This window comes from Mus caroli, chromosome 7, assembly GCF_900094665.2.
Source record: "Mus caroli chromosome 7, CAROLI_EIJ_v1.1, whole genome shotgun sequence".
Taxonomy (NCBI): Eukaryota; Metazoa; Chordata; class Mammalia; order Rodentia; family Muridae; genus Mus; species Mus caroli.
The window spans coordinates 147455854-147479525 of NC_034576.1; the positions used below are offsets into that span (position 1 = coordinate 147455854).

Consider the following 23672-nt stretch of genomic DNA (forward strand, 5'->3'; position numbering starts at 1 on the left):
AAAATACTGTCCTGAGTGGACATAGGAGGTAGAGGCATCAAACAGCATGGAACGGTGCCTCCATCTCCCGTCAGTCTCTGCTGGGTTCCACCACCCATGCATCCCCAGCAGCTCCCAGTCGGATCTAGGGGAGGCTGCAAGCTGGTGATAAGAGAGAGCTATACATCACTGGCTGTCCTTACCAGACAGGACCAACCCAGAGGGCAGAGGACAAGCCAGCTCTGCAGCCCCTCTGGGGCCCCAAGTGTTACTTCCCATCACCCTTCTGGGTTCCACTAAGTCCCCTGCACTACTGTTAGACCCTCTATTCAACTCCCACCAGTGCACCCACCTTCCCAGCACACCCTAGCAGATCTGTGAAGGCCAAACCAACCTGTTCCTGCCTCTCTGCCCATTACTACCTCCCAAGGTTCTGAGTGCTTTTGAGGAAGCATGGCATTGTGGTCAGAGCTGTCAGTGGATGAAACTTGCTTACTGCTGAGCTCAAACAGCTCTGGATATGAAACACACACAGTATGCCTAGGACACCTCTCTTCTAAGGGGCCCCAGGAGAGTTCACTGAACCTGAAGGACCAGGAGTCCCAATGACTTGGACCCTGCTTCTTGCTCCTCTCACCAATGGGACACCACAGAGGAAAGCTTGGCCTTCAAGCCACAGCTGCTTTCCTGCTGTGAGGGCAGGATTCCTACTAAAGGGAAACCAAAGCCCTCCAGGATATGAACTTATGGCCGAAAAGGCTTCAGCTGCATCTGCCTGTCACACCCACAATGCTGCCTCCATCTCAGAGCCCACATACCACCTACCTCCTCACAAGCGAGGCTCAGCGAAACGATCCAGTCTACCACAGACACAACCAGCACCATAAAGTAGGCCAGCAGCCACAGGTTCTGCTGCAACTGGGCCTGCCCAACCAAGTAGCCCTGAAAGAGATGGGAGGGGTGAACGGCAAGCCAGGCAGACATGGGCCTGCAGCCAGGCAGAGGGCATCCATCAGTACACACACAAGGGTGTGTACACAGAGTGAGGAGTTCCAACACTCTGGTCCCCACGCACTACTGGTGGGGAGCCAAGTGTGGAGCAGGGGTCAGGAAGCATGCATTCATGCCAAGGCAGCTTGGGACCTCAGGGGTGGTACTTGGCCTCTCTGGTCTGGTTCCTCCTTGGTGACAGGGGTTCCCATTAGCTTTGTCTATCTAAGCCACCAGGGTAGTTCATGTAAGCAGGAGTGCATTCCAAAAGACAGGAGGATAGACAGGAGGATAAACAGGACACGTGCTGGTGGGTTTGGCAGCCACTCCAGGAAGTCAATCCAGGAGATGGGGTCCTGCCCATCCTGCTCTTCTGATGTCCCACCATCACACCTACCTCCAGAGGTCAAGGCCCGTAGATAAAATCATTTGATCTCTTTCACCTGGAGAATACACACATGCACCAGCCATTCTGACCAGTGAATACCAAGTTCTCACCAGTTAAAACCCAGAGCTATCCATCATACCGTGGGCAAAGATAGAGATGAGAAACTGCCTTGAGCCTGCTGATGTCTCACACACACACACACACACACACACACACACACACACACACACAGAGAGACAGAGACAGAGAGACAGAGAGACAAAGAGACAAAGAGACAGAGAGAGAGGGAGAGGGAGGAGTGGAAGGACCAGCATTCAGTTATACGCCTCAGCCCACACATTCACTTGGGGCTACAGAGCAGATGTCAGACAGTAGTGCCACCCAACAGACAGGCCATAGGAAGCAGCAAAGGGAATCCAGAACCCAGGCCAAAGGCTGGCAAGGCTACAGACACTACAGTACTACAGGTAACCCACAAGCTGCACTAGGAGAGTCACCTCCATCACCAGAAGAATCTACCCACGCATAGAATCCAGTCAGACACACAGCAATCCTATGTGAGGGAGACACACCACCCATAGTACATCTAACCCCTCTACTCTTTAGGGATGGTAGCAAGGTGAGCTATGAGGAGAAATAGCCCACAGTCTCATGCAGCTAGAGTCTCCTCTCACGAAGACCAGACCTCCAACAACCCCCAGGCTGGAACAGTCCAGACCCAGCTTCCACACAGGGTCGAGATGTGGGAAAGAACCCGGGCCCAGATCAGGGAAGTAAGTACAGGAGCTTGTTCCTAAGCCTAAATGTCTAAGTTTGATCCCCAGAAACCACAAGGTAAATAGAGAGAAATGACTCCCCCAAGTGGTCCTTATAGGAGTGCACCTGAGTGTGTGCATGTTTGCACACATACACACACAAACAGATATAAGCAAACTAAGACAGCACACACACACACACACACACAGGCTTTTGTTCAAAGTGCCAAAGCTCACTAGCAACCACACAACGAAATCTCTGGCATCCAGATGATACCAAGAGCTCTGTGGGTAGCACCTGTGTACCACACACCTCACCTTCACAGAGAGGTCAATCAGGAAGACGAGCAAGCAGAACGCCTCGATTGTCTCGGTCAGGCCACAGGGCGGCTGCCAGGGCTGGGAACGGTAGCGCACATCTGCAGTCTTTGTGAAGGAAGATGGGACCTCCACAAAAGCCAAGACCAGGATCAGGAAAATGATGAAGCCCAGCACACTGGGAAAGAGGTAAAGAGTCAGCAGGTGAGCGGCTGCTGCCTGTTGAGCCAGGAAGCATCCTGTCGGGTGCACTAGGTCTAGGGGGTGGAAGGCAGAAGCTAGCACTTCCTGGCTATGGCTACCATTATATGGCTTTGCCCAAGACTCAGTGGCTAGGCTGACCCTGCATCCCAAAGAGGAATCCTTTACCAGCAGTAGCTTTCTGGCCACAGCTGGCTCCTCCCTGCCCTGGAGGAGGGACCAAGGGTCAGCTCTATGCTGGAGAGTATTGGGAGCATGGTAAGCTCAAGACAGTGTAGGATTAGCCCAACCACACCAAGCAGGCCTGCACAGCCAGGTTCTACCGGGGTGCAGTCTCACCGTTGGCAGACGTTCGAGTAATACCAGCGGTAAAGCCACAATGAACCAGCATCCATGCGGTGGTAGATGGAACGGTACTGGAAACAAAAGGTATATAAGCATGAGATAGATCCTCCCCACACTAAGCCACACACAGAGCAAGACAAGCAGGGTCCCTCCAGGGCCACACAATAGCGCAAAGTGAGTCGGGTCCCTGGGCCAGTGCTGCACACAAATGGACTTTAGCATGGTCCCCAAGAGCTATACACAGAGAGGTTTAGGTTGGGTCTCTCCACATCTCGCACAAAGCGATGTATGTAGTTCTTCCAATGCTGTACACACAGGGTATGAACAGTGTCTCCCCATGATACATGCAAGGAGCTTGAGTGGGGTCCCCTCTGTGACACACACAGATGGGTATGGGAGAGGTCCCCTTAACACCACATATGTGTATGCCCTGACTGTACCAGCATACTACATGTGGCCCAATGCAGTGCTCCAATCTCCCCAGAGGCAGGACGTATCTAGGTGAGCTATAGGTGGCCAGTCTGTGTCAGAGAGACAAAACAAGCTGTCTTAGTCAGGGTTTCTATTCCTGCACAAACATCATGACCAAGAAGCATGTTGGGGAGGAAAGGGTTTATTCGGCTTACACTTCCATACTGCTGTTCATCACCAAGGAAGTGAGGACTGGAACTCAAGCAGGTCAGAAAGCAGGAGCTGATGCAGAGGCCATGGAGGGATGTTCCTTACTGGCTTGCTTCCCCTGGCTTGCACAGCCTGCTCTTTTATAGAACCCAAGACTACCAGCCCAGAGATGGTCCCACCCACAAGGGGCCGTTCACCTTTGATCACTAATTGAGGAAATGCCTTACAGTTGGATCTCGTGGAGGCATTTCCTCAACTGAAGCTCCTTTCTCTGTGATAACTCCAGCTGTGTCAAGTTGACACAAAACTAGCCAGTACACAAGCCCTCACTGGGTCTCAGGATTAGACCAGCACAAGCTGCAGACCTTGCCCAGTGAAGAGAGCTCCCTTGGCACGGCTAAGACTGTGTTCTCTGCCTGTGTGCCAGGCTCTCTTCCAGGCAAGGCCAGCTGCACTCTCCAGGACATCTATATCCACCTTGCAGATGTCTCCTGGACTTGGACCTAGCACAGGGTAGCCCAAGACAGGCTTCAGTATGTGCTAAGCCAATGACCACGATTCCAACACCAAGGAGATGGCCTCCATCACAGGACAAGAGGAGAGCTGGCTTCATGTGTCTGCCATTGTGCCTATGCTAAACTCAAGGCACCTGCCCCCATGACAGTAAGGAACAAAGGGACAGGGAATACTCCAAGTCAGCAGGGCAGTCACCACACACCTTTATGGCATCTTCAATGAAGACCACAGCCTGGTCTATGCAGAGCTCCTGATCGGCTGCAGCACCTGCAGGGAGAGAGAACACAGCAGGTGAAGGAATGGGACAGACAGCACAGCCTCACGTCTCCAGGATGAGCACATGAGGGAAGGAAGCCAGCTGATGCTGTCTGCAGCCAGAGACCCTCCACTCCAAAGTGGGTACCAGGCCGGGCCAGAGTCCCAATCAGGTAAGAAGCATATGGCATGGGTAGAGGACACCAGGCCCTGAGTAGAGGCAGTGCTAGTCCATGGCCACCACTGCCCAGGGCACAGCATGCACAAGGACACAGAGGCAGTGTGTCCTGCAGAACCCTGGCCTCATACACAGGACTCAGACCCTGCCCCCATCTACTAACAGGGCACGTGTAGGTATGGTCCCTCTTGTCAAGTAGATACCAGTGGCTACCTACTTGGCTTCCAAGTAGATGTCATGAGGTAAATGTGGTGCAGGGGCCCCTGGTTCTCAAGTGGGCTCCCAGAAGGGGCTGCTGACCACTCTGCCAGCCTGAGCCACCTCTGCCTCCTGTTCAACCAGAATCCTCCACTGTGAGATGAGGTAACCGCTCTCCAGTGAACACAAGATTTCAGACCAACTCTGGGGATCTACACTTGGACCCAAAGGCCTCACTCTCACTCTCCAGCCAATACTAACAACCACTGAGCTCTAACTCCCTCCCACACCCACCTCAACCCCTATCCTCCGGTAAGCAGAGGAACTAGGGGACTACTCATCCCCAAAAGTTCACATCACACTTGGAATCAAGGTAAAAACCCCAGCTTATCTCAGCTTGTAGTTCTGGTTTTTATAGACTCTACCCTCGTGGGGCTCACAGGAACCATGCCCTGCTAAGAACAGAGCTGTCATAGCAAGAAACCCTGAGGCCAGGGCAAAACCATGGGCAGAGCCCCAGTGGCTGCCTACACAGTGTGCCCTCTGCCTCTGGAGAGCCACCTGCTCCAGTTCTTGGGGTTCATGGACCAGAGGCAGTACACCCCAAAGGATGACCAGAGTTGCACCTAGCCAAGCTACAACACCTTATCAACCAGGACCTCAGATTCTCCACTTGTATGCCCATAAGGGTTATCCTAAAGACACCCTAAATGTTTCTAAGACAGTCTCTGAGGGTTGTAGGTGTGGGCACTCCCGAAGGTTTCCTGGGACGGCCATGAACAGGAAGTCATACTGCTGTGTTTCCCAGCATGGCAGAACTGAAAACCAACTGGCCCAATGAGAAAGGCTGCTAAGGGCAGCCTGAGAGAGCCTGGAAGCCTAGCCATGCCCTAGAGAAGGCAGACTGGGTGTGGAGCCATGACACAAAAGCTCCTCCCATCTAGCCTCTGGCTGCTAGTGTGTAAAATTCTGAAGAAGGCCCCTCCCACTCATACCTCAGCATCCATCACACCCTGCAGTAGCCAGAAGGGGCTTGTCCCAACCTCTAGGGAGCATGTCGTGGGTTTCTGGGGGTCCCCAATGCTCAGAGTCCACATTACACCCCATCCTGCCACTTGGTAACTTCATTCTGCCCACCCACTCCTGCTGTTTTGCCACACTACCCCAGCCACACCCACACATTCTGAACTTGACCCAGCCGAGCAAGGCCCAGCTCTCCCAAGCCTGTAAGCCCTTGATCAAGTTGAAAACTTTCCTCCAACTTGAGAGTCCAGACTCCCTCCAGGGCTACTGCCTCTGAGCTCATCACTCTAAGTGGCAATGACACCTATAACCCCAACCATCAGAGCCAGGGGACTTCTGCTGCACGCACGGGGTCAGAATGAGGCAAAGTAAGGGAAAGTAACAGGGACTCAGACACTGTCCCCCATGATACCCTTTATTCCCTGTCAGCCAGGTCTAGACCTGCTCTGCCTTTCTCTCTCTCTACACACAGCCATTCTAGTTTCAGCAGAGAGGGAGGAATGGGTGGACATATGGTCACCTCAGTGTCTAGCTTCCTCGTCCCTATCCAGTATGCTGTGTGACCTTGCACAAGCGCCTCACCTTTCTGCACAGGTTCTTCCCCGATTTTCCCAGCAGGACCCACAGATGAAGGTCCTCCGCTTTGCAGTTAGCCCACAAAGCCTATAAGCAGCCTCCCCCTCTTTTACAGCAGTCAGGAACAGGATAAAAACCACTCTGTGAAACCTTTGACAGGGGCCAGTCAGGCCTGGTTTAGCAGGACACATCTGTAGGGACTCCTGGGATTCTTGGGAAGGCAGGCCTGCAGCAATATCTACCCCCTGTGAGAGTTTGACCACAGGGCAGCCAAACTCAGAGAGGAGACTCTCTCTCACCCACTGGATGCTGGCCTGGAGACTGAAAGGTCCATTCTCATAGACAGCCCAGTCCAGGAGATGCAAATACAGAGAGTGTTGTCTGGGTTCTCAACAGCCCTACCCAAAAACCACAGTGTTTGGACAAAGACCCTCCAGAGTTTCTCATCCAACACTGCCCAGCCTTCCCAGAGAGTGAGTCTCTTGTGTGACAATGCCGAGCATTGAATCTTGCCTCCACAGAGAAGGCTAAACCTGTCACTTGTCCACTCTGCAGGGACAGGCTTAGAAGCAGCATGGCATTGCTATCATGGACATCTGTCAAGACCCACACACCAGACTCTACAAAATCTCTCTTTGGATCCTCAAAATGTGTCCCCCACCCCACCAGTCTGTTACTACCCCTTGTATTGAAACTCCAGCTAAGTAACCCGACAAAGACCCACACCCAGCAACTGACAGCCCCAGAAAGGTCCCAGATGCTTAACACCAAGTATGTGTCCCCTGAACCATATGCCCTGTCCCCGACGAGGGGTTTCAGCAGAGAGGGAGGAGTGGGTGGACATGTGGTCACCTCAGTGTCTGGCTTCCTCATCTCCTATTACGGACCCTGTGTCCTCACTCTTCAATGAAAAGGCACGTGCTATGGGTTGACAGGGGCCAGTGTGCCAACCCAGTCTGCTCCCAAACAGGGAGGAAAGGAAGTTCAGAAAGGGAAGTTTGAATGACCAGGCCACCAGAACACACAGGGCAGTGACCACACCAGAAGGCAGGGTTGTGACCTTAGGTAGGTCAGAGGTGAGGAGGGCACGACTCACTCTGTCTCTCCCTCTTCCCCTCCCCTCTCTCTGCCTCGGTTTGCTCATCTGGAAAATGAGAAGAATATCCTTCTGCCTGTCAGCCAGCATCCTCTGGAGATGACTGGGAGGCTGACTCCACTCTCCCTGGGCTCAGCAATGTCCCTGACCAAGGAAGGGAAAAGGAAAGAAGGCCCCGGAGCACTTAAGAAAACAAGGAAGGAAGCCTCCCTGGCCTCGGGTCACCAGCTTCAGCCCTTAGCAGCCAAAGCAGTGCTCCAAAGTCGCTCCCAGAGGATGTTCGGCCACTTACTGCCTGGGGACCATGGGCTGGAGCACGCTTCTCTCCCTAATGAGGAAGAAGCTAGAGTGGTGCTGTAACCCCAACACTTGGAAGGCCAAATCAAGAGGATCTGGAGTTCAAGGCCAGCCTGGCTCCTTGAGACCCTGTCTCAAAAAGTAAGGAAAAAAGAAAAGTAAAACTGAAAGTGACACCTCACTCACCAGAGTGGACCTGGCCACTGCCTCGGTCCCGGCCCAGAAGGGGCTGCTCTTCTGCCGCCATCCCACCAATGTCACAGGCCGGACCAGGTCCCAGCAGCGAGAGCCAGGCGTTCCGGAGGAGGAGTTCTGTGATGACTCCCAGCAACAGCCAATGAGAACGGAGAAATCCCTCTGGAAGGCGGAAGCAACAAGCCCCTCCCCAATGGGTGGAGCTCCGCTTCTCTGCAGCGCCAAGTGGCAGAAGGCAAAGAAGCTAGGCTATCAAGGAAGTTTTTTGCAAATGACTACTATTCCGTCCCAGCCCTAGGAATGTCAAAAGGAATCTCTTCTTGTGAGAGAGTGGGTGAGTGAGTGAGTGAGTGAGTGAGTGAGTGAGTGAGTGAGTGAGTAACTGACTGAGTGACTGAATGAATGAATAACTGACTGAGTGAGTGAATGAGTGGCTGACTGACTGACTTAGTGGACTGTCTGAGTGACTGAGTGTGTAACTGACTGACTGACAGAGTTTGCTTGCTTGCTTGCTTGCTTGCTTGCTTGCTTGCTTTTTATTTCCAGAGCCTTACAAGACGCCAGGCAAGCTCTCAACCCCTAGCTACACCCAAAGCTCAGAAGTGTTTAAGCAAGCATTTTGTGTGACTCAAAACCCAGAAGTGTTTAAGCAAGCATTTTGCATGACTCTGACGCATGTGAGTACTGTGAACAAGGGAGTGACCACAGAGGTCATCCCCCACAAAAATGAATCTTGAATTTCTCCAGAAATTAAACAAACTAAAGCTTGAAACTGGGTATGTTGATACACAGACATGGAATCCCAGTACTACAGGTAGCAGAGACCTGAGGATTGATGCCAGTCTGGAAACAGCCTACTACTAGTTAATTCCAGGAGAAGGAGAGAGAGAGAGAGAGAGAGCTGTAATCTGTTGCCTGGAGGTCAGAAGTCCAAAGATAGGACTATCTCTTGAGGCCTCAGAAGGCTGAAATCAGAGTATGGTCACTCTACTGGGATCTTTTTATTTTTTTCTTTTATTATTGTTGTTGTTGTTGTTGTTCTGTGTGTATACGTATGTGTTCATGTGTATGTGCGTGTCTGTGTATATATACAAATGCAGGCAGGTTCAGACATACCACATAGTACATGAAGGTCAGAGGACAACTTTCAGGAGTCGGTTCCAGGGACTGAACTCAGGTTTTCAGACTTACATGGCAAATACATTTCACCACTGAACCCTGTCTTCAGCCACATTGTGAGATATTCTTCAGAGATGGAGGAAAAAACCCACCTTGGACCCATTAAGGAGACAGGCTGAGTTAATTTTCTTGAAGCTTGGCCTGAGATCCATGCTTCCTCACTTGCTAGGCGTGCCTAGGGTGCCTGAGATGGTTCCCAGCTCCTGGGATCACTATATCCCCCCTCCCCCACCCCACCCTACCCCCATTTCACAGCTGGCAAACACAGATTGGATGCTCAGATTCCAAATGCACCACCTCCACATTTGGCAAACAAACTTCCTGCTCTCTGACTCTCCTTTGCCCATCTCTACAGGTTTGTCCCCTGGGGAGGGCAGTTAAGGCACTCAGCCGGGCGGTGCTGACTCAGCGCCTTTAATCCCAGCATTCAGGAGGCAGAGGCAGACAGATCTCTAAATTTGAACCTTGTCTAGAGTTCTAGGACAGCATGGGCTACACACAGAGAAACCCTGTTTGGAAAAACAAAAAGCAACCAAACAAAAAGCTACTACCTAAGACCTAATGTTTACCATGTTCAAGGCCAGCACAGCAGGGTGGAGCCACTCACAATTCTGTACTGAGGTCACTCCTCACCTCTCGCCCCATTCATCTGGAGATACTAAAACTATGTACGCTGTTTTCAAACTGACAATAGTTTACAGTTCTATAGTATTTATTTATTTATCTATCTATTTATTTATTTCAAACTTTGTTCTGTGTCTGAGTGTTTTGTAGGCATGCGTGTGCATCATGTGCCTAGTGCACCCAGAGATCAGACAGAGGCACTGGACCCTTGAGTAGCCCATGCTGGCCTCAAATTTATAATCCTCCTGCCTGGATCCAGGGTAATATCTGTCTCTTTAAAATTTATTTTATTTGTTCATTTTGACGTGTGTGTGTGTGTGTGTGTGTGTGTGTGTATGTAATTTTTAAAAAAAAAACCTATCTAATTTAATATAAGCAAGGTCACAATGGGTAAAAGTCTTATGTAGCTCAGGCTAGTGAGGTAGTTCGAAGGTGAAGGTGCTTGCCATTGAAAGACCCACAACGTGAGGACTCCCCCACGTTCTTACTCAGGAGAGGCGACAACCCAAAATCACCAACAAGAAACGGTCTTGCTGCAAACTGCAAGAGGATTTTTATTCAAGAGCGCTCTCAGGCCCATGGTCATACACCACGCAGGGGTAGAGGACCATGGCGCCCCGAGTAGCTGAGTAAGGGGGTATTTAAAGGAAGAAACCACAACTCAAGGAGGTGGGGAGGGCGTTGTTGGAAAATACCAAAAATATCAGTTAAGAGTCACAAGGAAGTGTAAAGTCACACATGTCACAAGGAATAACTGGTAATTGTGAGGGTTATTTCTCAAGACAGTTTCTAAGAGCCCCTAACGATAGCACATTTGCATTGCATGTTCCAGCAATGGTCAGGGTGGGTCAGGGTGACTTTCTTTGAATGAACACTCTTTGAACCCAGGAAGCGGGTGGGTGGAGGAAGGAATGTCGCTATCTGTTTTATGACCAGCACACCTCTGAGCGCTGAGCCACAAAGACCACACTCACAAGCCTGGGCCTAAAAGCCTCGAATTTTGTTTTTACTTTGCTATACTTCTTCACCATCAGTCTGAAAACCTAAAGCCCACCCCCAGAACCCATATTCCGTGTGGAAGAAGGAGAGAACCAGCTCCTGAAAGTGGTCACCTGACCTCTACTACACACACACACACACACACAGACACACACAGACACACACACAGACACACACACACACACACACACACGCACGCGCATACAAAATAATAAATAAATCTAATTCCGTTTTAGAGATCATATTTTCTGGAGGCTGGAGCGTTGTCTCTGTGGCTAAGAGCACTTGGTCTTCCAGAGGACCTGGTATCCAAGCACTCACCTATGGCAACCATTTGATTTGTAACCCCACTTCCAAGGGTCCAATGCCTCTGTCTGATCTCTGGGTGCACTAGGCACATGATGCACACGCATGCGGACAAAACACTCAGATACAAAACATAAAGTTCAAAGATGAAATTTTCCATAGATAGGGTGGACCAGTGCTCAAATTAAAAAAAAAAAAAAAAAGAAGAAGAAAGAAGGAAAAAGAAAAAGTCGACAAGAGGCTGGTGCTGTAGCTCGGCTGTGTAGCATTTGCCTCGAATGAATATGCCCCTTCCTGATTATTCCAAGGTTTCTTGATTAAGCTAGGAGTCTATGCCTATTGATTGTTCAGGACTTTTAAAAGGTTTCATTAAGTAAGCCTGATTAGATGTCAGTCATGTTGACTGAAGCCTATAGTCTTCAGGCTCTGTGAGTTCAAGGCCAGCCTGGTCTACAGGGTGAGTTCCAGGAAAGCCAGGGCAGCTATGCAGACAAACCCAGAAACTCAGAAAAACAAAACAAAAGACAAGTAGTTAAAATCTTTTTATCTACTCCAGCTTGTAAGACTTTTATGCAAATATTTCAACCCTCCCACCTGCTGACCGCTTTGTTTACACAAAGATCTAAGGCTCTATTCTGGGTATCTGATAGCTTGGAACAGTGAGCCTTTTCCCTCTCAGTTCTGGGAATCTGATGGTCTGGGACCATGAGCCGTCCCTTTCCTTCCTTTCCTGAACACCAGTTCTCTTCAGACTAGCCAATCAAATAAGACTGTGAGGTTGGGCTTTAGCCAATAGAGATAAGACACAGCCTCCACCTGAGTTAGAATAAAAACCAGATGTACTTCCTGTCTCTGCATGTCCCCTCTTCCCAAGTGGACCATCTTGATGAAGAGGCAAAGTTTGCCTTGTCCGGGCACTTCAGTTGGATTATTTTCTTTGTGGTTGGTCTTTTTTCTTTATGACCCCAAACTTCCTCCCTTCTTTTTCTGTTTTGTTCTGTTGAGACAGGTTTTCTCTGTGTAGCTCTGGCTGTCCTGAGACTCAGTGCTGTCCACCCACGCTGGCCTCTGTTCAAATAACTCACATGTACAGCATCAACTGGCCGTGAGAAGGTGTCTGTTTCTCTACTGTGAACTGCTGGGCGAGGAGCCAGGCTGGCAGGGTGTGTCAATGTCTGTTGCTTCCTCACCTGCTCAAAAAGGAAGGGCAAGCTGCTTCACCAGGCCCTGTGGCCCTCAATGCCAACTGCACGTGTGGCAGGAGGACCGAGAGGACAGAGGAGGACAGATCAGAGCAGGGAGAGAGAACAGGGAGAAGCCCACATAGCTGGGACACAGTGTCATGAAGTTGGGTTCAGCTTAGATGGGCTAGCTGAGGGACTGCCCCAGCAAATAGACCAACAGCCTTATAGTCTTTATTATTAAACTTCAAATGGGTCTCCCAAAGGCCTGTATATAGTAGGCCTCAAACTCAGAGATCCACCTACCTCTGCATCCCAACGGCTGGGATCAAAAGTGTGTGTTGCTATGCTGTGTTTTATAAAAATAAAGAGAAAAAAAAGGGGGGGAGGGGCTGGAGAGATGGCTCAGTGGGTAAGAGCACCTGACTGCTCTTCCGAAGGTCCAGAGTTCAAATCCCAGCAACCACATGGTGGCTCACAACCATCTATAATGAGATCTGACTCCCTCTTCTGGTGTGCCTGAAGACAGCTACAGTGTACTTACATTAAATAAATAAATAAATAAATAAATAAATAAATAAATCTTTAAAAATAAATAAATAAATAAATAAAGAGAGAGGAAATATGTTTGGTGGGTGTGCAGTCAGGTGTAGGGGAAGGGGGTGCCTCTGTGGGCCCATGCTGAGGGATCAGTCATAGGAGATGGTATAGTATAGAGTTTATTCAGGGCATGGGGAGGGGAGTTGAGAGGGCAGTAGAGACCGAGAAAGGCAGAGAGAGAGAGAGTAGAGGAGTAGAGAGTGGCTATGAGCACTCGGGGAGAGGGGGGTAGAGGTAAATGGGGAGAGAGAGGGGAAGGGACAATCAGACAGAGTGGGAGCAAGAAGGTAAGAGAGAGAGGAGGGGGCAAGCATCCCCTTTTATAGTAAGTCAGGCATACCTGGCTGTTGCCAGGGAACTGGTAGGGCAGAGCCTAGACAAAATGCTAAAATGCTATGCCCAGCCTGTGAACATACTTCTAACATGGGGTCCTTAGGGAGTAATTTAGTCTGTATTTCTATAACTGATTGAGGCTGAATAAATAAATAACCAATTTCACTGGACACAGAGGTGTCACCATGCCAGCACTCAGCAGGTAGAGGCAGGAGAATTGAGTTTGCTCACCCACACTGGGGGCCAAGGAACCTGCCACCTCTGAGTTGCCAATAAGGAAACAGGCTGGAGGGGCTCTGCACGGTTTCCTCCAGAGGCTGGATCATCTGATGGACTGGAACAGTGTCCTGCAACAGCCCCAGCCTACCACCCACTGAGTCAACAGCCGCAGGCCCAACATGTGAGCCACCCACAGCTCAACAGAAAGGGCTCTCCATAGACACAGCAGTGTGCCAGTGTGTTAGGCCAGAAGAGGTGTTCAAACCGCTAGGAGTTTGGGGTACAGATGAGGAAAGGGGCCTTGCTGAAACTCCCTTCTCTGAGCTCCTACCCCTGGCCCCAGGCACACAAAGAGAATAGGAGAATCACTCTGGGATCCAGCCCTCTCCTCCCTCCCAGAAAGCAACAAGAGCCAGTGGGCACCACATGCTGAACCTGTCTCACTCACTGCATTTCCCAGCCTTGCATCTGTGGTCTGGGGCCTTGGATCCTGCAGTGAAGAGTAACGGCCTCTTGGTGGAGACACTGGCTTGAACCCAGACCTGCTCAGAATCACTGCAGTTCCCAAGAGTCTGTGCCAACTGTGGCTGGAAGTCAGAAACACCGCCTCGGCTTCCCGACACCGCCTGGGATGTCACTTGGAGTGTGCCTCCCACAGTGCCCCTGGTTTTAAGGAACCCTCCAAATATAGAACCAAACCCTGAACTCCCGCCCACCCCCACCCAGCTTGGCAAGTGTTCCTGGAGATAGAAAGCTTTAGGGACCCAGGGAGGCTGGACTCTGCAGGGACCTTCCAACGGGACCTAAGCATCCTCATGGCCTGGCCTGACAGGCATAGGTCCAAAGAAAGCACTGCTCCAGGTGCTTCTGACTCAGGCACACCAGGGCCTCCTGCACACTGTGGAGCCCAGTTTCATGCTTGGCCTGGATAACAAGCCTGTACCTACGTGGATTTGAAGAGGTAGTTTTATGGATTTTGTTGATGATGTTAACTTTCAAACAAGCAGCTGAGGTGCCTATTTAACATAACAAAGTGCGCCTGGCATCCAGGTTCTCCCAACATTCCTCAGTCACTACCTGTTACAGGATATGGCTGGCATGCCCCGCCCTTGACTCTGAATTTTCCAGGGACTTGGCAGCCCTTCTCAGGAGGTTCTTCCCTATTTGATCCAGACGGTTTAGATTACTTATCCCCCCTGCCCCTTTCTCTGTTCTCTCTCTCTCTCTCTCTCTCTCTCTCTCTCTCTCTCTCTCTCTCTCTCTCTCCCTGTCCCCTGGGACTGGTGAACTCACCTGAGAATTGTTCCCAAATAAATCTGCTTTTATACTTTTAATTAGGCTTGAATTGGTTTATTATGTCAGCGGAGAAACCCATTACATTCATTCACTCATTTACACGTGTATTTATTGAGCACCTACTGCACACCAGGAACTATCCTACACACTGTTGGATAATGCTTCAAGCAGAACAGCATCAAGTTGTTCTACAATCACCTAGGAGAAAGCACACGTCACCAGCCTTGTCATGTGGATGAGGTGTGGGCCTTTATTATCCACAGCCTGATAGCTTGTAGGCCCAGAACTCCACATTCATAAACTAGGGGTCACAGTGATGGAGGACTGCTGTTTTACAGAAAGGAGGCACACCTACTCGGATAGCAGTCTCTAAGCCCATTCTCCAGGCCTCCTTCCCTTCACACCCATCTCAGGGCAAACAGTAATGCAGAGTTCTAAAATCATAATCTCGAGCATTGTAGAGTATGCCTGTAATCCCAGCATTCTGGAGGCTGAAACGGGAGTATTTCCATGAGTTCCAGGCTTGTTATACGAAGAAATACAACAGGGGCTAGGGATATGTTTGGCAGAGTCCTGGCTCGCATGCATGATGCCCTGGCATCTCAAGATGTGGTTCTATGGCTATAACCAGTTACAGGATCAGACTCCTGTACTGCCTGTGCTAGGAGGTGGAGGCAGAGGGATCAGGAGTCCTAGGTCATCTTCAGCTACACAGAGAGCTAAAGCTAGGCTGGACTACATGAGACCCTGCCTCAAGAAAAAAAAAAAATCCATACCCTTCTCTAAGGCCCTGTCTCACTTTGGCCTTTCAACTATCCCCAGAATCAGTCAGAGATGAACCCTCTGCCACATTTGGAGAAACTGAAACACAAATGTCCCTGTGTTTCATATAGAGAGTGATGGGTCTGCAGGCATTCAGTCTAGCCTATGCCTATGGGAAGAGCACTTAAGCTGGGCACAGAACCCAGATTGGAGTTGGTGAACAAATTCATACATCTCTGACCCAAGGACTGACCCTTGCCCCTGGGGACTGACCCCTGGGAAAACTAAACCCTTCCCAGTCCAGGCCTTGGCTGTGCTTGCTATTTTTGGGTTCTTTTACCCATGACACTAGCAATGGGAATCTGGGGAGACACCCAAATGGCTTATTTCATTGGGAACTAGCTGATGTGGTAGCAGTCAAGGGAAAAAGGAAGGGACAGGCATCTCAAGGGTCGGGCAGGAGTGCCAGGATCACAGGAAAGCACTGAGGGGACACTGAGGGGGTGTGGGAAGCTGGCATGGAAGCTGACAGGAGAGGATCAACATCATCAAGTCTCCTCTTCCTCCACACAAGGACATGCCCAGCTCAGAAGGCTTCACACAGCAGGAATGCTGGTAGTTAGGGGCAGAGGGGAGCCAGGATGGGCAGCTGGGTCAGTCTCAGAGCTGTGCATTCCTTTCTGTGCCCGAGGGATACTGAACGTGCCAGAAGCTGTGGGGACAGAGATTCCAAGAAAGGTCTGAGCTTAACACGAACTCCTAGAGTAGTGGCTCTCAATCTGCAAGTTGAGACCTGTACAGGGTTGCATATCAGATATCCCGCATATCAGATATTTATATTATAGATCAAAACAGTAGCAAAATCACAGTGATGAAGTAGCAACAAAATAATTGTATGGTCGGGGGTCACCACAACCTGAGGAGCTGTATCAAAAGGTGGCAGCATAAGGAGGGTTGAGAATCACTGTCCCTTAGGGAGAGGTCACTGGTATCTGTCTGAGTGTGTGCTGTCCAGCTGAGGGACAGATTGGAAGAATATTGTCTTGGAAATAGCTTTAGAGGTGGCCCACCTATGGGTATTGTTACCACTGCCATGCAGTGCAGGCTATCCCTGAGCAGGTGGGGAAGCATCATCAATGTTAGTGGGTTTGTTAGAGTCAGAGCCTGGGCCTCACAGTCAGGCTCAGCCCCTCCAAGCAAGTCCCAGTGAAAAGCAGAGAAAGGAAACTCATTGGATGTGGCCACACTGGGAAGAGGAACGGAGAGTCCGGCGGCCCCTTGTGGTCCATCTTTGTGGTGTGAGGTTCAGGCTTACGTAGAGGGCAGGAGGAGTGCATAGCTGGACTGTCCTGGTCGAGCTATGGTCCTGACCATTATCGTCATCTTGCTCCAGTCTCTGTTGTGAGACTAACAAGTCTTCAGACTGTACAAGCTCTTCCTGTTGTCCTCCTGGCTGCACCAGGCCTCAGCCATTCCATTTCCCAGCATGAAACTCCCCGAGAAGTCACAATAGTCTAATGGTCAAAGGATGGGGCACAGATGTCTCTAACACATCTTCATTCAGCACATACCTTAAGTCCTAGCACTCAGAAGACAGAGGGTAGCCTGGTCTACATAGTGAGTTCCAGGACATCCATGGCTACATAGTGAGACCCTGTTTACACAAAACAAAACAAAAAGCAATTGTTGGGTATCTTTATTCCTGCTACGATGGTTACACCAGCTTGTCCCCCAGCTATGGACAGCACTATGCTCACAGAGGCACCAATCAGTGGCTTCTGCCTTCAGGGGTCCAGGGCAAACCCGTATTCCCCTCAGTTTCCTTGTTCTCTGAGCTCCTGATGTGAGCAATGTGTATCACACTTCCCAGGAGCAGTCAGGAATGCAGAGCTCAGACTCCTCCCTCAGAGGGCCTCATCTCATCTGGGGCCTAAGGAGATCCAAAGCACACATGGATGGTATCACAAGGTACTGAGGCCCCATCAACACTGCAGAAGCCCACAGCACACCTCACTGAGTCAAACACAGGAATGAAGGGAAGGTCAGACCATGCTGGACAAATGGATGAATTTGAGAATAGATAGATAGATAGATAGATAGATAGATAGATAGATAGATAGATAGATGATAGATAGATAGATAGATAGATAGAGATAGATAGATAGATAGAGATAGATAGATAGATAGATAGATAGATAGATAGATAGATAGAGAAGGAGAGGGTTCTCTGTGCAGCCCTGACCCTGACTGTTCTAAAACTAGCTCTGTAGACCAGATTGGTCTCACACTTACAGAAATCCAACTGCCTCTGCTTCCTGAGCGCTGGAGTTAAAGGAAAGTGCCACCACCAGCCAGCTGACCTTGAGAATATTACTATGTAAGGGAAGCTCCTACACAGTTCCCCCTTCAGACTGGGACCTCTTCCTAGCTTGTTTTCTTTCTGCTGAGATAAACACTAACCAAAAGCAATTTGGGGAAGAAAAGGTTTCACTCAACTCACATATCCCAATCAGTCTGTTGTGCAGAGAAGTCAAGGTAGGAACTGAAGCAGACAATGGAGGAACACTGTCTTACCAGCTTGCTCCCTCTGGCTTGCTCGGCTAGCTTTCTTACACACCCCAGGCCCACTTACCTAGGGATGATGCCACCCACAGTGGGCTGGGTCCTCCCACATCAATCATTAATCAAGAAAATGCCCCACAGACTTACCACAGGCCAACCCAGTGGAGGCAGTTCCTCGGTGGAGGATCGCACTTCCCCAGTGACTCTTGTTTATGTCAACTTTATAAAAATGGCCCAGCACAGAAATCATCCCTCATACCTGTAGCAACTAAAGATGTCTGTAAGAGAGAAAGTTGAAGGAAAAGGTGCCCACAGACCACAAGAGAGGGAAAGAAGTGGATTACTATGTTGACTCGCTCCTGCCCAACTAAATGCCTGGGATAATCCTTCTCCAAAGTTGGCAGGGGTGGGTTTTGAGTGTAAATGTAAAATGATCACGTTTCAACCTTCTGCCTCCAGCAGGTGGCGCTGTTTGGGGAGGTAATTTGAACATCTGAGATAGGGGTTGTGAGGGGCAGACCTTTGGTCACCACCTTCAGCCCTAACTCTTTGCTTCCTGTCCACAGTCATGATGGAAGCTGTTGCTGCAGGCTCCTGCCCTACAAGTAAAGCCACTGCTCCAGCTGCCATGCCTGCCCTTCTTCGATGAATGGTACCGTCTGTCAGAGGTGTGCAACCCACAGAGCTATGGCTGCAGTCCAGGACAAAATGGTAAACTTACCTACAACACTACAATATGTTGACACTAACTCAGTTGTGTGGTTCTCCATCGTGAACCTCCTAGACATCAGATAGCAACATGGAAGCTTGGACACTCTGCTCATGAGCTTAAATAACCTCAGGTTCTTCTCTCAGGTCCTCCCTCACAGCAAGGAGAGAGCAATAAATACAGAGAGCCTAGGTCCAAGCTCCAGAAACACACACACACACACTAAATTTTAAAAGGCAATAACCAAAGCAACCTCTTTCTTTCTTTCTTTCTTTCTTTCTTTCTTTCTTTCTTTCTTTCTTTCTTTCTTTCTTTCTTGGTGGTGGTGGTGGTGGTGGTGGTTTTTTAGGTTTTTCGAGACAGGGTTTCTCTGTATAGCCCTGGATGTCCTGGAACTCACTCTGTAGACCAGGCTGGCCTTGAACTCAGAAATCCGCCTGCCTTTGCCTCCCGAGTGCTGGGATTAAAGGCGTGTGCCACCACGCCCGGCTAAAGCAACCCTTTTTGAAACCTTGTTAAGACGTGGGCATGGCAGAGGATGAGCACCATGCCTGGTCCTTAGTGACATGTGCAGTGATGCAGGGATACCATGGTCAGGAACAGGCTGAGGCAGCTGTCCCAAGAGGAAGCTGCAGGGGCTGCACCAAGCCTCCTCAGACCCAAATGTTGCATGAACCTCGACAGGGGGTGCTCTTCCACAGCCGTGTTCTGGTAACCTGTAAGGCTGTCAGTGCCGAGCAGGTATTAGAATAATAAACCCTCTTTGGCCCCAGACCACAGCCTCTGTATGCTATGTATGTATGTATGTATGTATGTATGTATGTATGTATGTATGTATAGGTTCTCTGATCGCACAGATCCCACAGGCCTTGGAGGGTCTGGGTATCTGGGGATCCTGAGCTGGTCTTTGATAGCTGACCATGAATGCTTTTACACTCATTAATTCTGTGCTTAGGGGCAGGGTATATGCATGTCCCTGTGCTTGGCGAAGTCAGAGGACAGCTTTCGGGAGTCATTCTCTCCTTCCACCATGTCGTCCCAGGGATTGAACCCGGGCAGCCAGCCTTGGCAGCAAACATGTTACACACTGAGCATGATAATCTGAGACCAGCTTTCGCTTTTCTGTTGGGTCTCATGTGGGACCCAATGTGACCATGAAACACAAAGCTGCCACAAGGCCCTAGCGCCCTTTGGATGGGGATATAGCTCAGTGGTTAGGTGCTTGTCTGGCATGTCCAAAGCCCTGAGTTCCATCCCAGTCTAGGGTCACAATAAAAAAAAATGAAGCAGGTGGCAGGCCAGTGGTGTCATGGCTCTGCAGACAGAAAGATCCAGCTCTCCTCTGACATGGGAAGACTGTAGGGAGCCAGGGAATCTGGGAAGGAGACAGACATGTATGTTCTTGGGATATAGGACCAACGCTGCTGTGGTTCCATCCTTTCATCTGACATGAATATATTAACACCATATATTTACACTACTGAGACAAAGCTTAGGGGAGGACTGGTTTATCTTACAGCATGAGAGCGGGCAAGTCTGTCATTCAAACAATTGTCCTAGGAGGATAAACACAGTGCTAGAGAGAGGGCTCCGTGAGTGGAATGCTTGCTGCCAAAGTATGGAGCCTGAGGCTGTTGGCTCATATCTGGGTGGATCAAGAAGGGGATATAAATGTTGGTGCTCAGCTGTTGTAGTGGCTTGAATGAGAAATGTCCCCTTATGCCCTTGGGTATTTGCACACATACATAGTCCCCAGTTTGTAGTGGAAATGAGTGTTTCCACCAGTAGACCTGTCTGGACTCCAATTCTCACACAAGGTATAAAATGAATTAAAATTTCTAGCTGGCCCGTAGCTGACACACAATCCAGGCATTAGTTTGAGTCATTAAGCAGAGACCCAGGTTAGAATTATATACATTTGCTTTTTGTTCAACCTTCCACTTACATTCCTCCATTTCTGGGTTCTCCACAGTTCTGTCCCCAGAGCCAACACTGTTGGGGTTTACTAAGCCAAATGGAAATGATAATGAATTCATAGGTGGATGGGAAGATGGATGGATGGATTTGTGTACAAGTAAGTGGATTAATGCATCAATGAGAGGATTTATCCATGGATGGGCTGTGAAGAGATGGACGGGTGAGGGGTGAGTGTGTTCATGTGTGGATGGATGGATGCATGGATGTATGCATGGGTCAGTAGACAGGTGGATGATAGATAGGTAGATAGACAGAGGATAAGTGGATGAGTGGGTGGGTGGACTGAAAAGAGATGTGTGTGTGTGGACAGATGATAGGTTTGGTGGGTTGAATAAGAAATGCCCCTGTAGGCTCAGTTATTTGAACACTTGGACCTCAGTTGGTAGCACTGTTTGGGGAGGGTTAGGAGATGCATGGTTTAAGGCTTCCTTTCATGTCCAGTTGCATTTTCTGCTTTGTGCTTGTATTTAAAGGTATTAAATTGTATTAAAAGCTTGTTTTAAAGCTTCCTGCTCCTACCACCATGCCTTCTGCTTGCTACCATGCCTTCCCTTTCCACCATGATGGACCTAGCATTAGCTTTGGGAACTGTAAGGCCAAATAAACTCCTCTGCTGTAAGTTGCCTTGGCCGTGGTGTCCTATCACAACAACAGAAAATTAAGAAATGCAGTAGTATACAAATAGACAGAAGGATGAGAGACAAATGTATGGGTAGATGGGTGGGTAAGTCCATGATACCAGGGTGGATAGATGGACGAGTAGAAGAACAGATAAATGAAATGTTAGTGAATGAATGGATGGGAAAATGGATGTATAAATGAATGGACAGGTGGGTGGGTGGATGGACAGACAGACAGACACACAGACATACAAATGAACAAGTAAAAGAATGGTCTCCCACATGGAAAACAGGAGGGAAGAGAAGCTTCTGGATTTCCTGAGCTGCACTTCTCTTCACTCTCCACAGCCAGCCTTGCTGCAGAAGGACATGCCACACCCTCTCAAACCCAGGAAAGCCAGTGACCTGGGAAAGAAGAACCCTGCTTCTTTATAGCAGGTTCATGTTCCTGGGTATCTATCTGCCTGACTATGGCTGCCCCCCTTGCCCATTCAACACACTCCAAGGACAGAGGCCTTAGCTATCTTGTTCATCCACCCAGTTCTGGTACCCAGGAGGTACTCCATAAGCACGCAGAGTGTGAAGGCAGTGTGGAGTGCTCTGCTGGGCTGCCAGCTGCAGAAGTGCTTGGGATAGCCGATCACACCCATCCTAGCAGCCGGAAAGCAGGGCCAGTCATAACCACAGAAGCACACTGCGACATGCCTGTGCCTGAACTGGACTCCTGCCCCAGGACCCCTCAGCGAAGGAGGGGCCCATCCTTAACCCTTGAGAGGGAAATAGACAGCTAAATCCATCTGCATGAACACTTTGACCAAGCAGGACAATTAAAAATAAATTTCCCACTAGGTGTGGTGTTGCTCACCTATAATCCAAGCACCTAGTGGTATAGATAAAAATATCAAGAATTCAAGGCTAGTCTTGACTACACACACAGTTGAGGACAGCCTGGACTACATAAAACTCTATCTAAAAATTAGCTGATTAAAAAATTTCCCTCTTCATTGGAAAGGGTCAGGAGACACCTGTGACAGGAGATAGCTTTCCAAGCCATGTGGACAGAACATTAAGAACAAGGAGGCTCAGTGGGTAAAGGTGCTTGCCACCAAGTCTGATGACCTGAGCTCAGTCACTTGGACCCATATGGTAGAAGGAAAGGGCTGACTTCCTCAAGTTGTCTTCTGACCTCCACAGGTGTGTTGCAGCAATATAATATATTAATTATATTAATAAAAATACAATATATTTTTAGAAAGAACAAAAGTCATGTCCCCCAGGCCCCATCTGTTCACCTCAAGTTTATCCTCAGAGTCCTGATTGAGTGAATGAATGATGCCAGTCACTTGGCAACAGTGATTGGCTTGATGCCACTCAAGCCCAGACATGAATTTTAGAGGTCCAGTAAGGGTAGTTCTCCCAGGCACCCAAGCCCCTGTTGCCACCCCCAAAAGAAACCTCCCAAAGTAAGATGTGATTTTCCAGGGTCTTTAATGCCTGGAGGCAGCCATAGGACACAGCCCCCCCCCCACACACACACACACATGGGGCAAGATCCTCTCTACTGTCCCTGTGGGAACCTAACTTCTGGGCCTCCTCCCCACACAGCCTCAGACCCATTTCTGCAGGATGACACAAGTGATTGCTGTAGACTACTCATCTGTGTTTTCCTCAGAACTCATGCTAAAATGGTCACCTCAAGGGGTTAGTGACTAGGTTATAGACACAGAACCTTCCTGAGGGGGATGAATGTACTCATGAAAAGGACCTCAGAGAGTTCATGGTCCCTTGCCCTGAGGACTTGGCCAGCAGGTGTGTCTGTGATTCAGAGGATGGTGATGGTGCTTCTGCCAGGCTGTCCAGTCTGCAGAGCTCAGAGAAAGAATCTCCAGTGCTCATGAACATGGGCCGTGGCCTTCTGTGGGTCCACAGCACCCCCAGTGGACAGGTCAGCAGCTTCAGAGACCCTGCAAACTCAGGGACCCGAAGACAAGCTCCCTTTAATAAGCACCTCTCTCTTGTTTTGTCAAAGAAACATATTTCCATACCAAATAAGGCTGAGGATTCAATAGCCTCTGCCCACTTCACACAATTCCTTTTAAGTGTCCAAGCGCAATTATACTTGGCCAGTGCTGGGCTTAGGCCTCCCCCGGCCTCCCAGTGTAAACAAGTGGCCCAGCTGGGACACAGCTGACTGCTCTGGTGGAGGAGGCTGGGTCACCATCCTTCCCTCCTGCCTGCCTAGCCTCTCTCAGCCTCTAGAATCTCAGAAAAATCCCTATCCCCACCCCCCCGCCCCACCCCCAAGTCCCAGGAAGCCAGCTGGCCTCAAACAGGCAACCATCCAAGGCTCCCTGCTCTCAGGTTAGTTTGGTGC

The 23672-nt window shown here is 49.7% G+C and overlaps 1 protein-coding gene across 1 annotated transcript in view; it reads right to left on the reverse strand.

Moving 5' to 3' along the window:
* The window catches only part of Tpcn2 (two pore segment channel 2), a 30344-nt gene extending 22267 nt beyond the window's left edge, over nucleotides 1-8077 (reverse strand). The window contains exons 1-5 of the mRNA XM_021167410.1: nucleotides 7923-8077; nucleotides 4316-4380; nucleotides 2971-3047; nucleotides 2431-2608; nucleotides 805-921 (exon numbers count right to left, since the gene is read on the reverse strand). Coding sequence (XP_021023069.1) covers nucleotides 805-921; nucleotides 2431-2608; nucleotides 2971-3047; nucleotides 4316-4380; nucleotides 7923-7983 — 498 coding nt within the window. The 5' untranslated portion in view covers nucleotides 7984-8077. The remainder of the gene's footprint in view (nucleotides 1-804; nucleotides 922-2430; nucleotides 2609-2970; nucleotides 3048-4315; nucleotides 4381-7922) is intronic.
* Between the last annotated feature and the right edge of the window lie 15595 nt (nucleotides 8078-23672).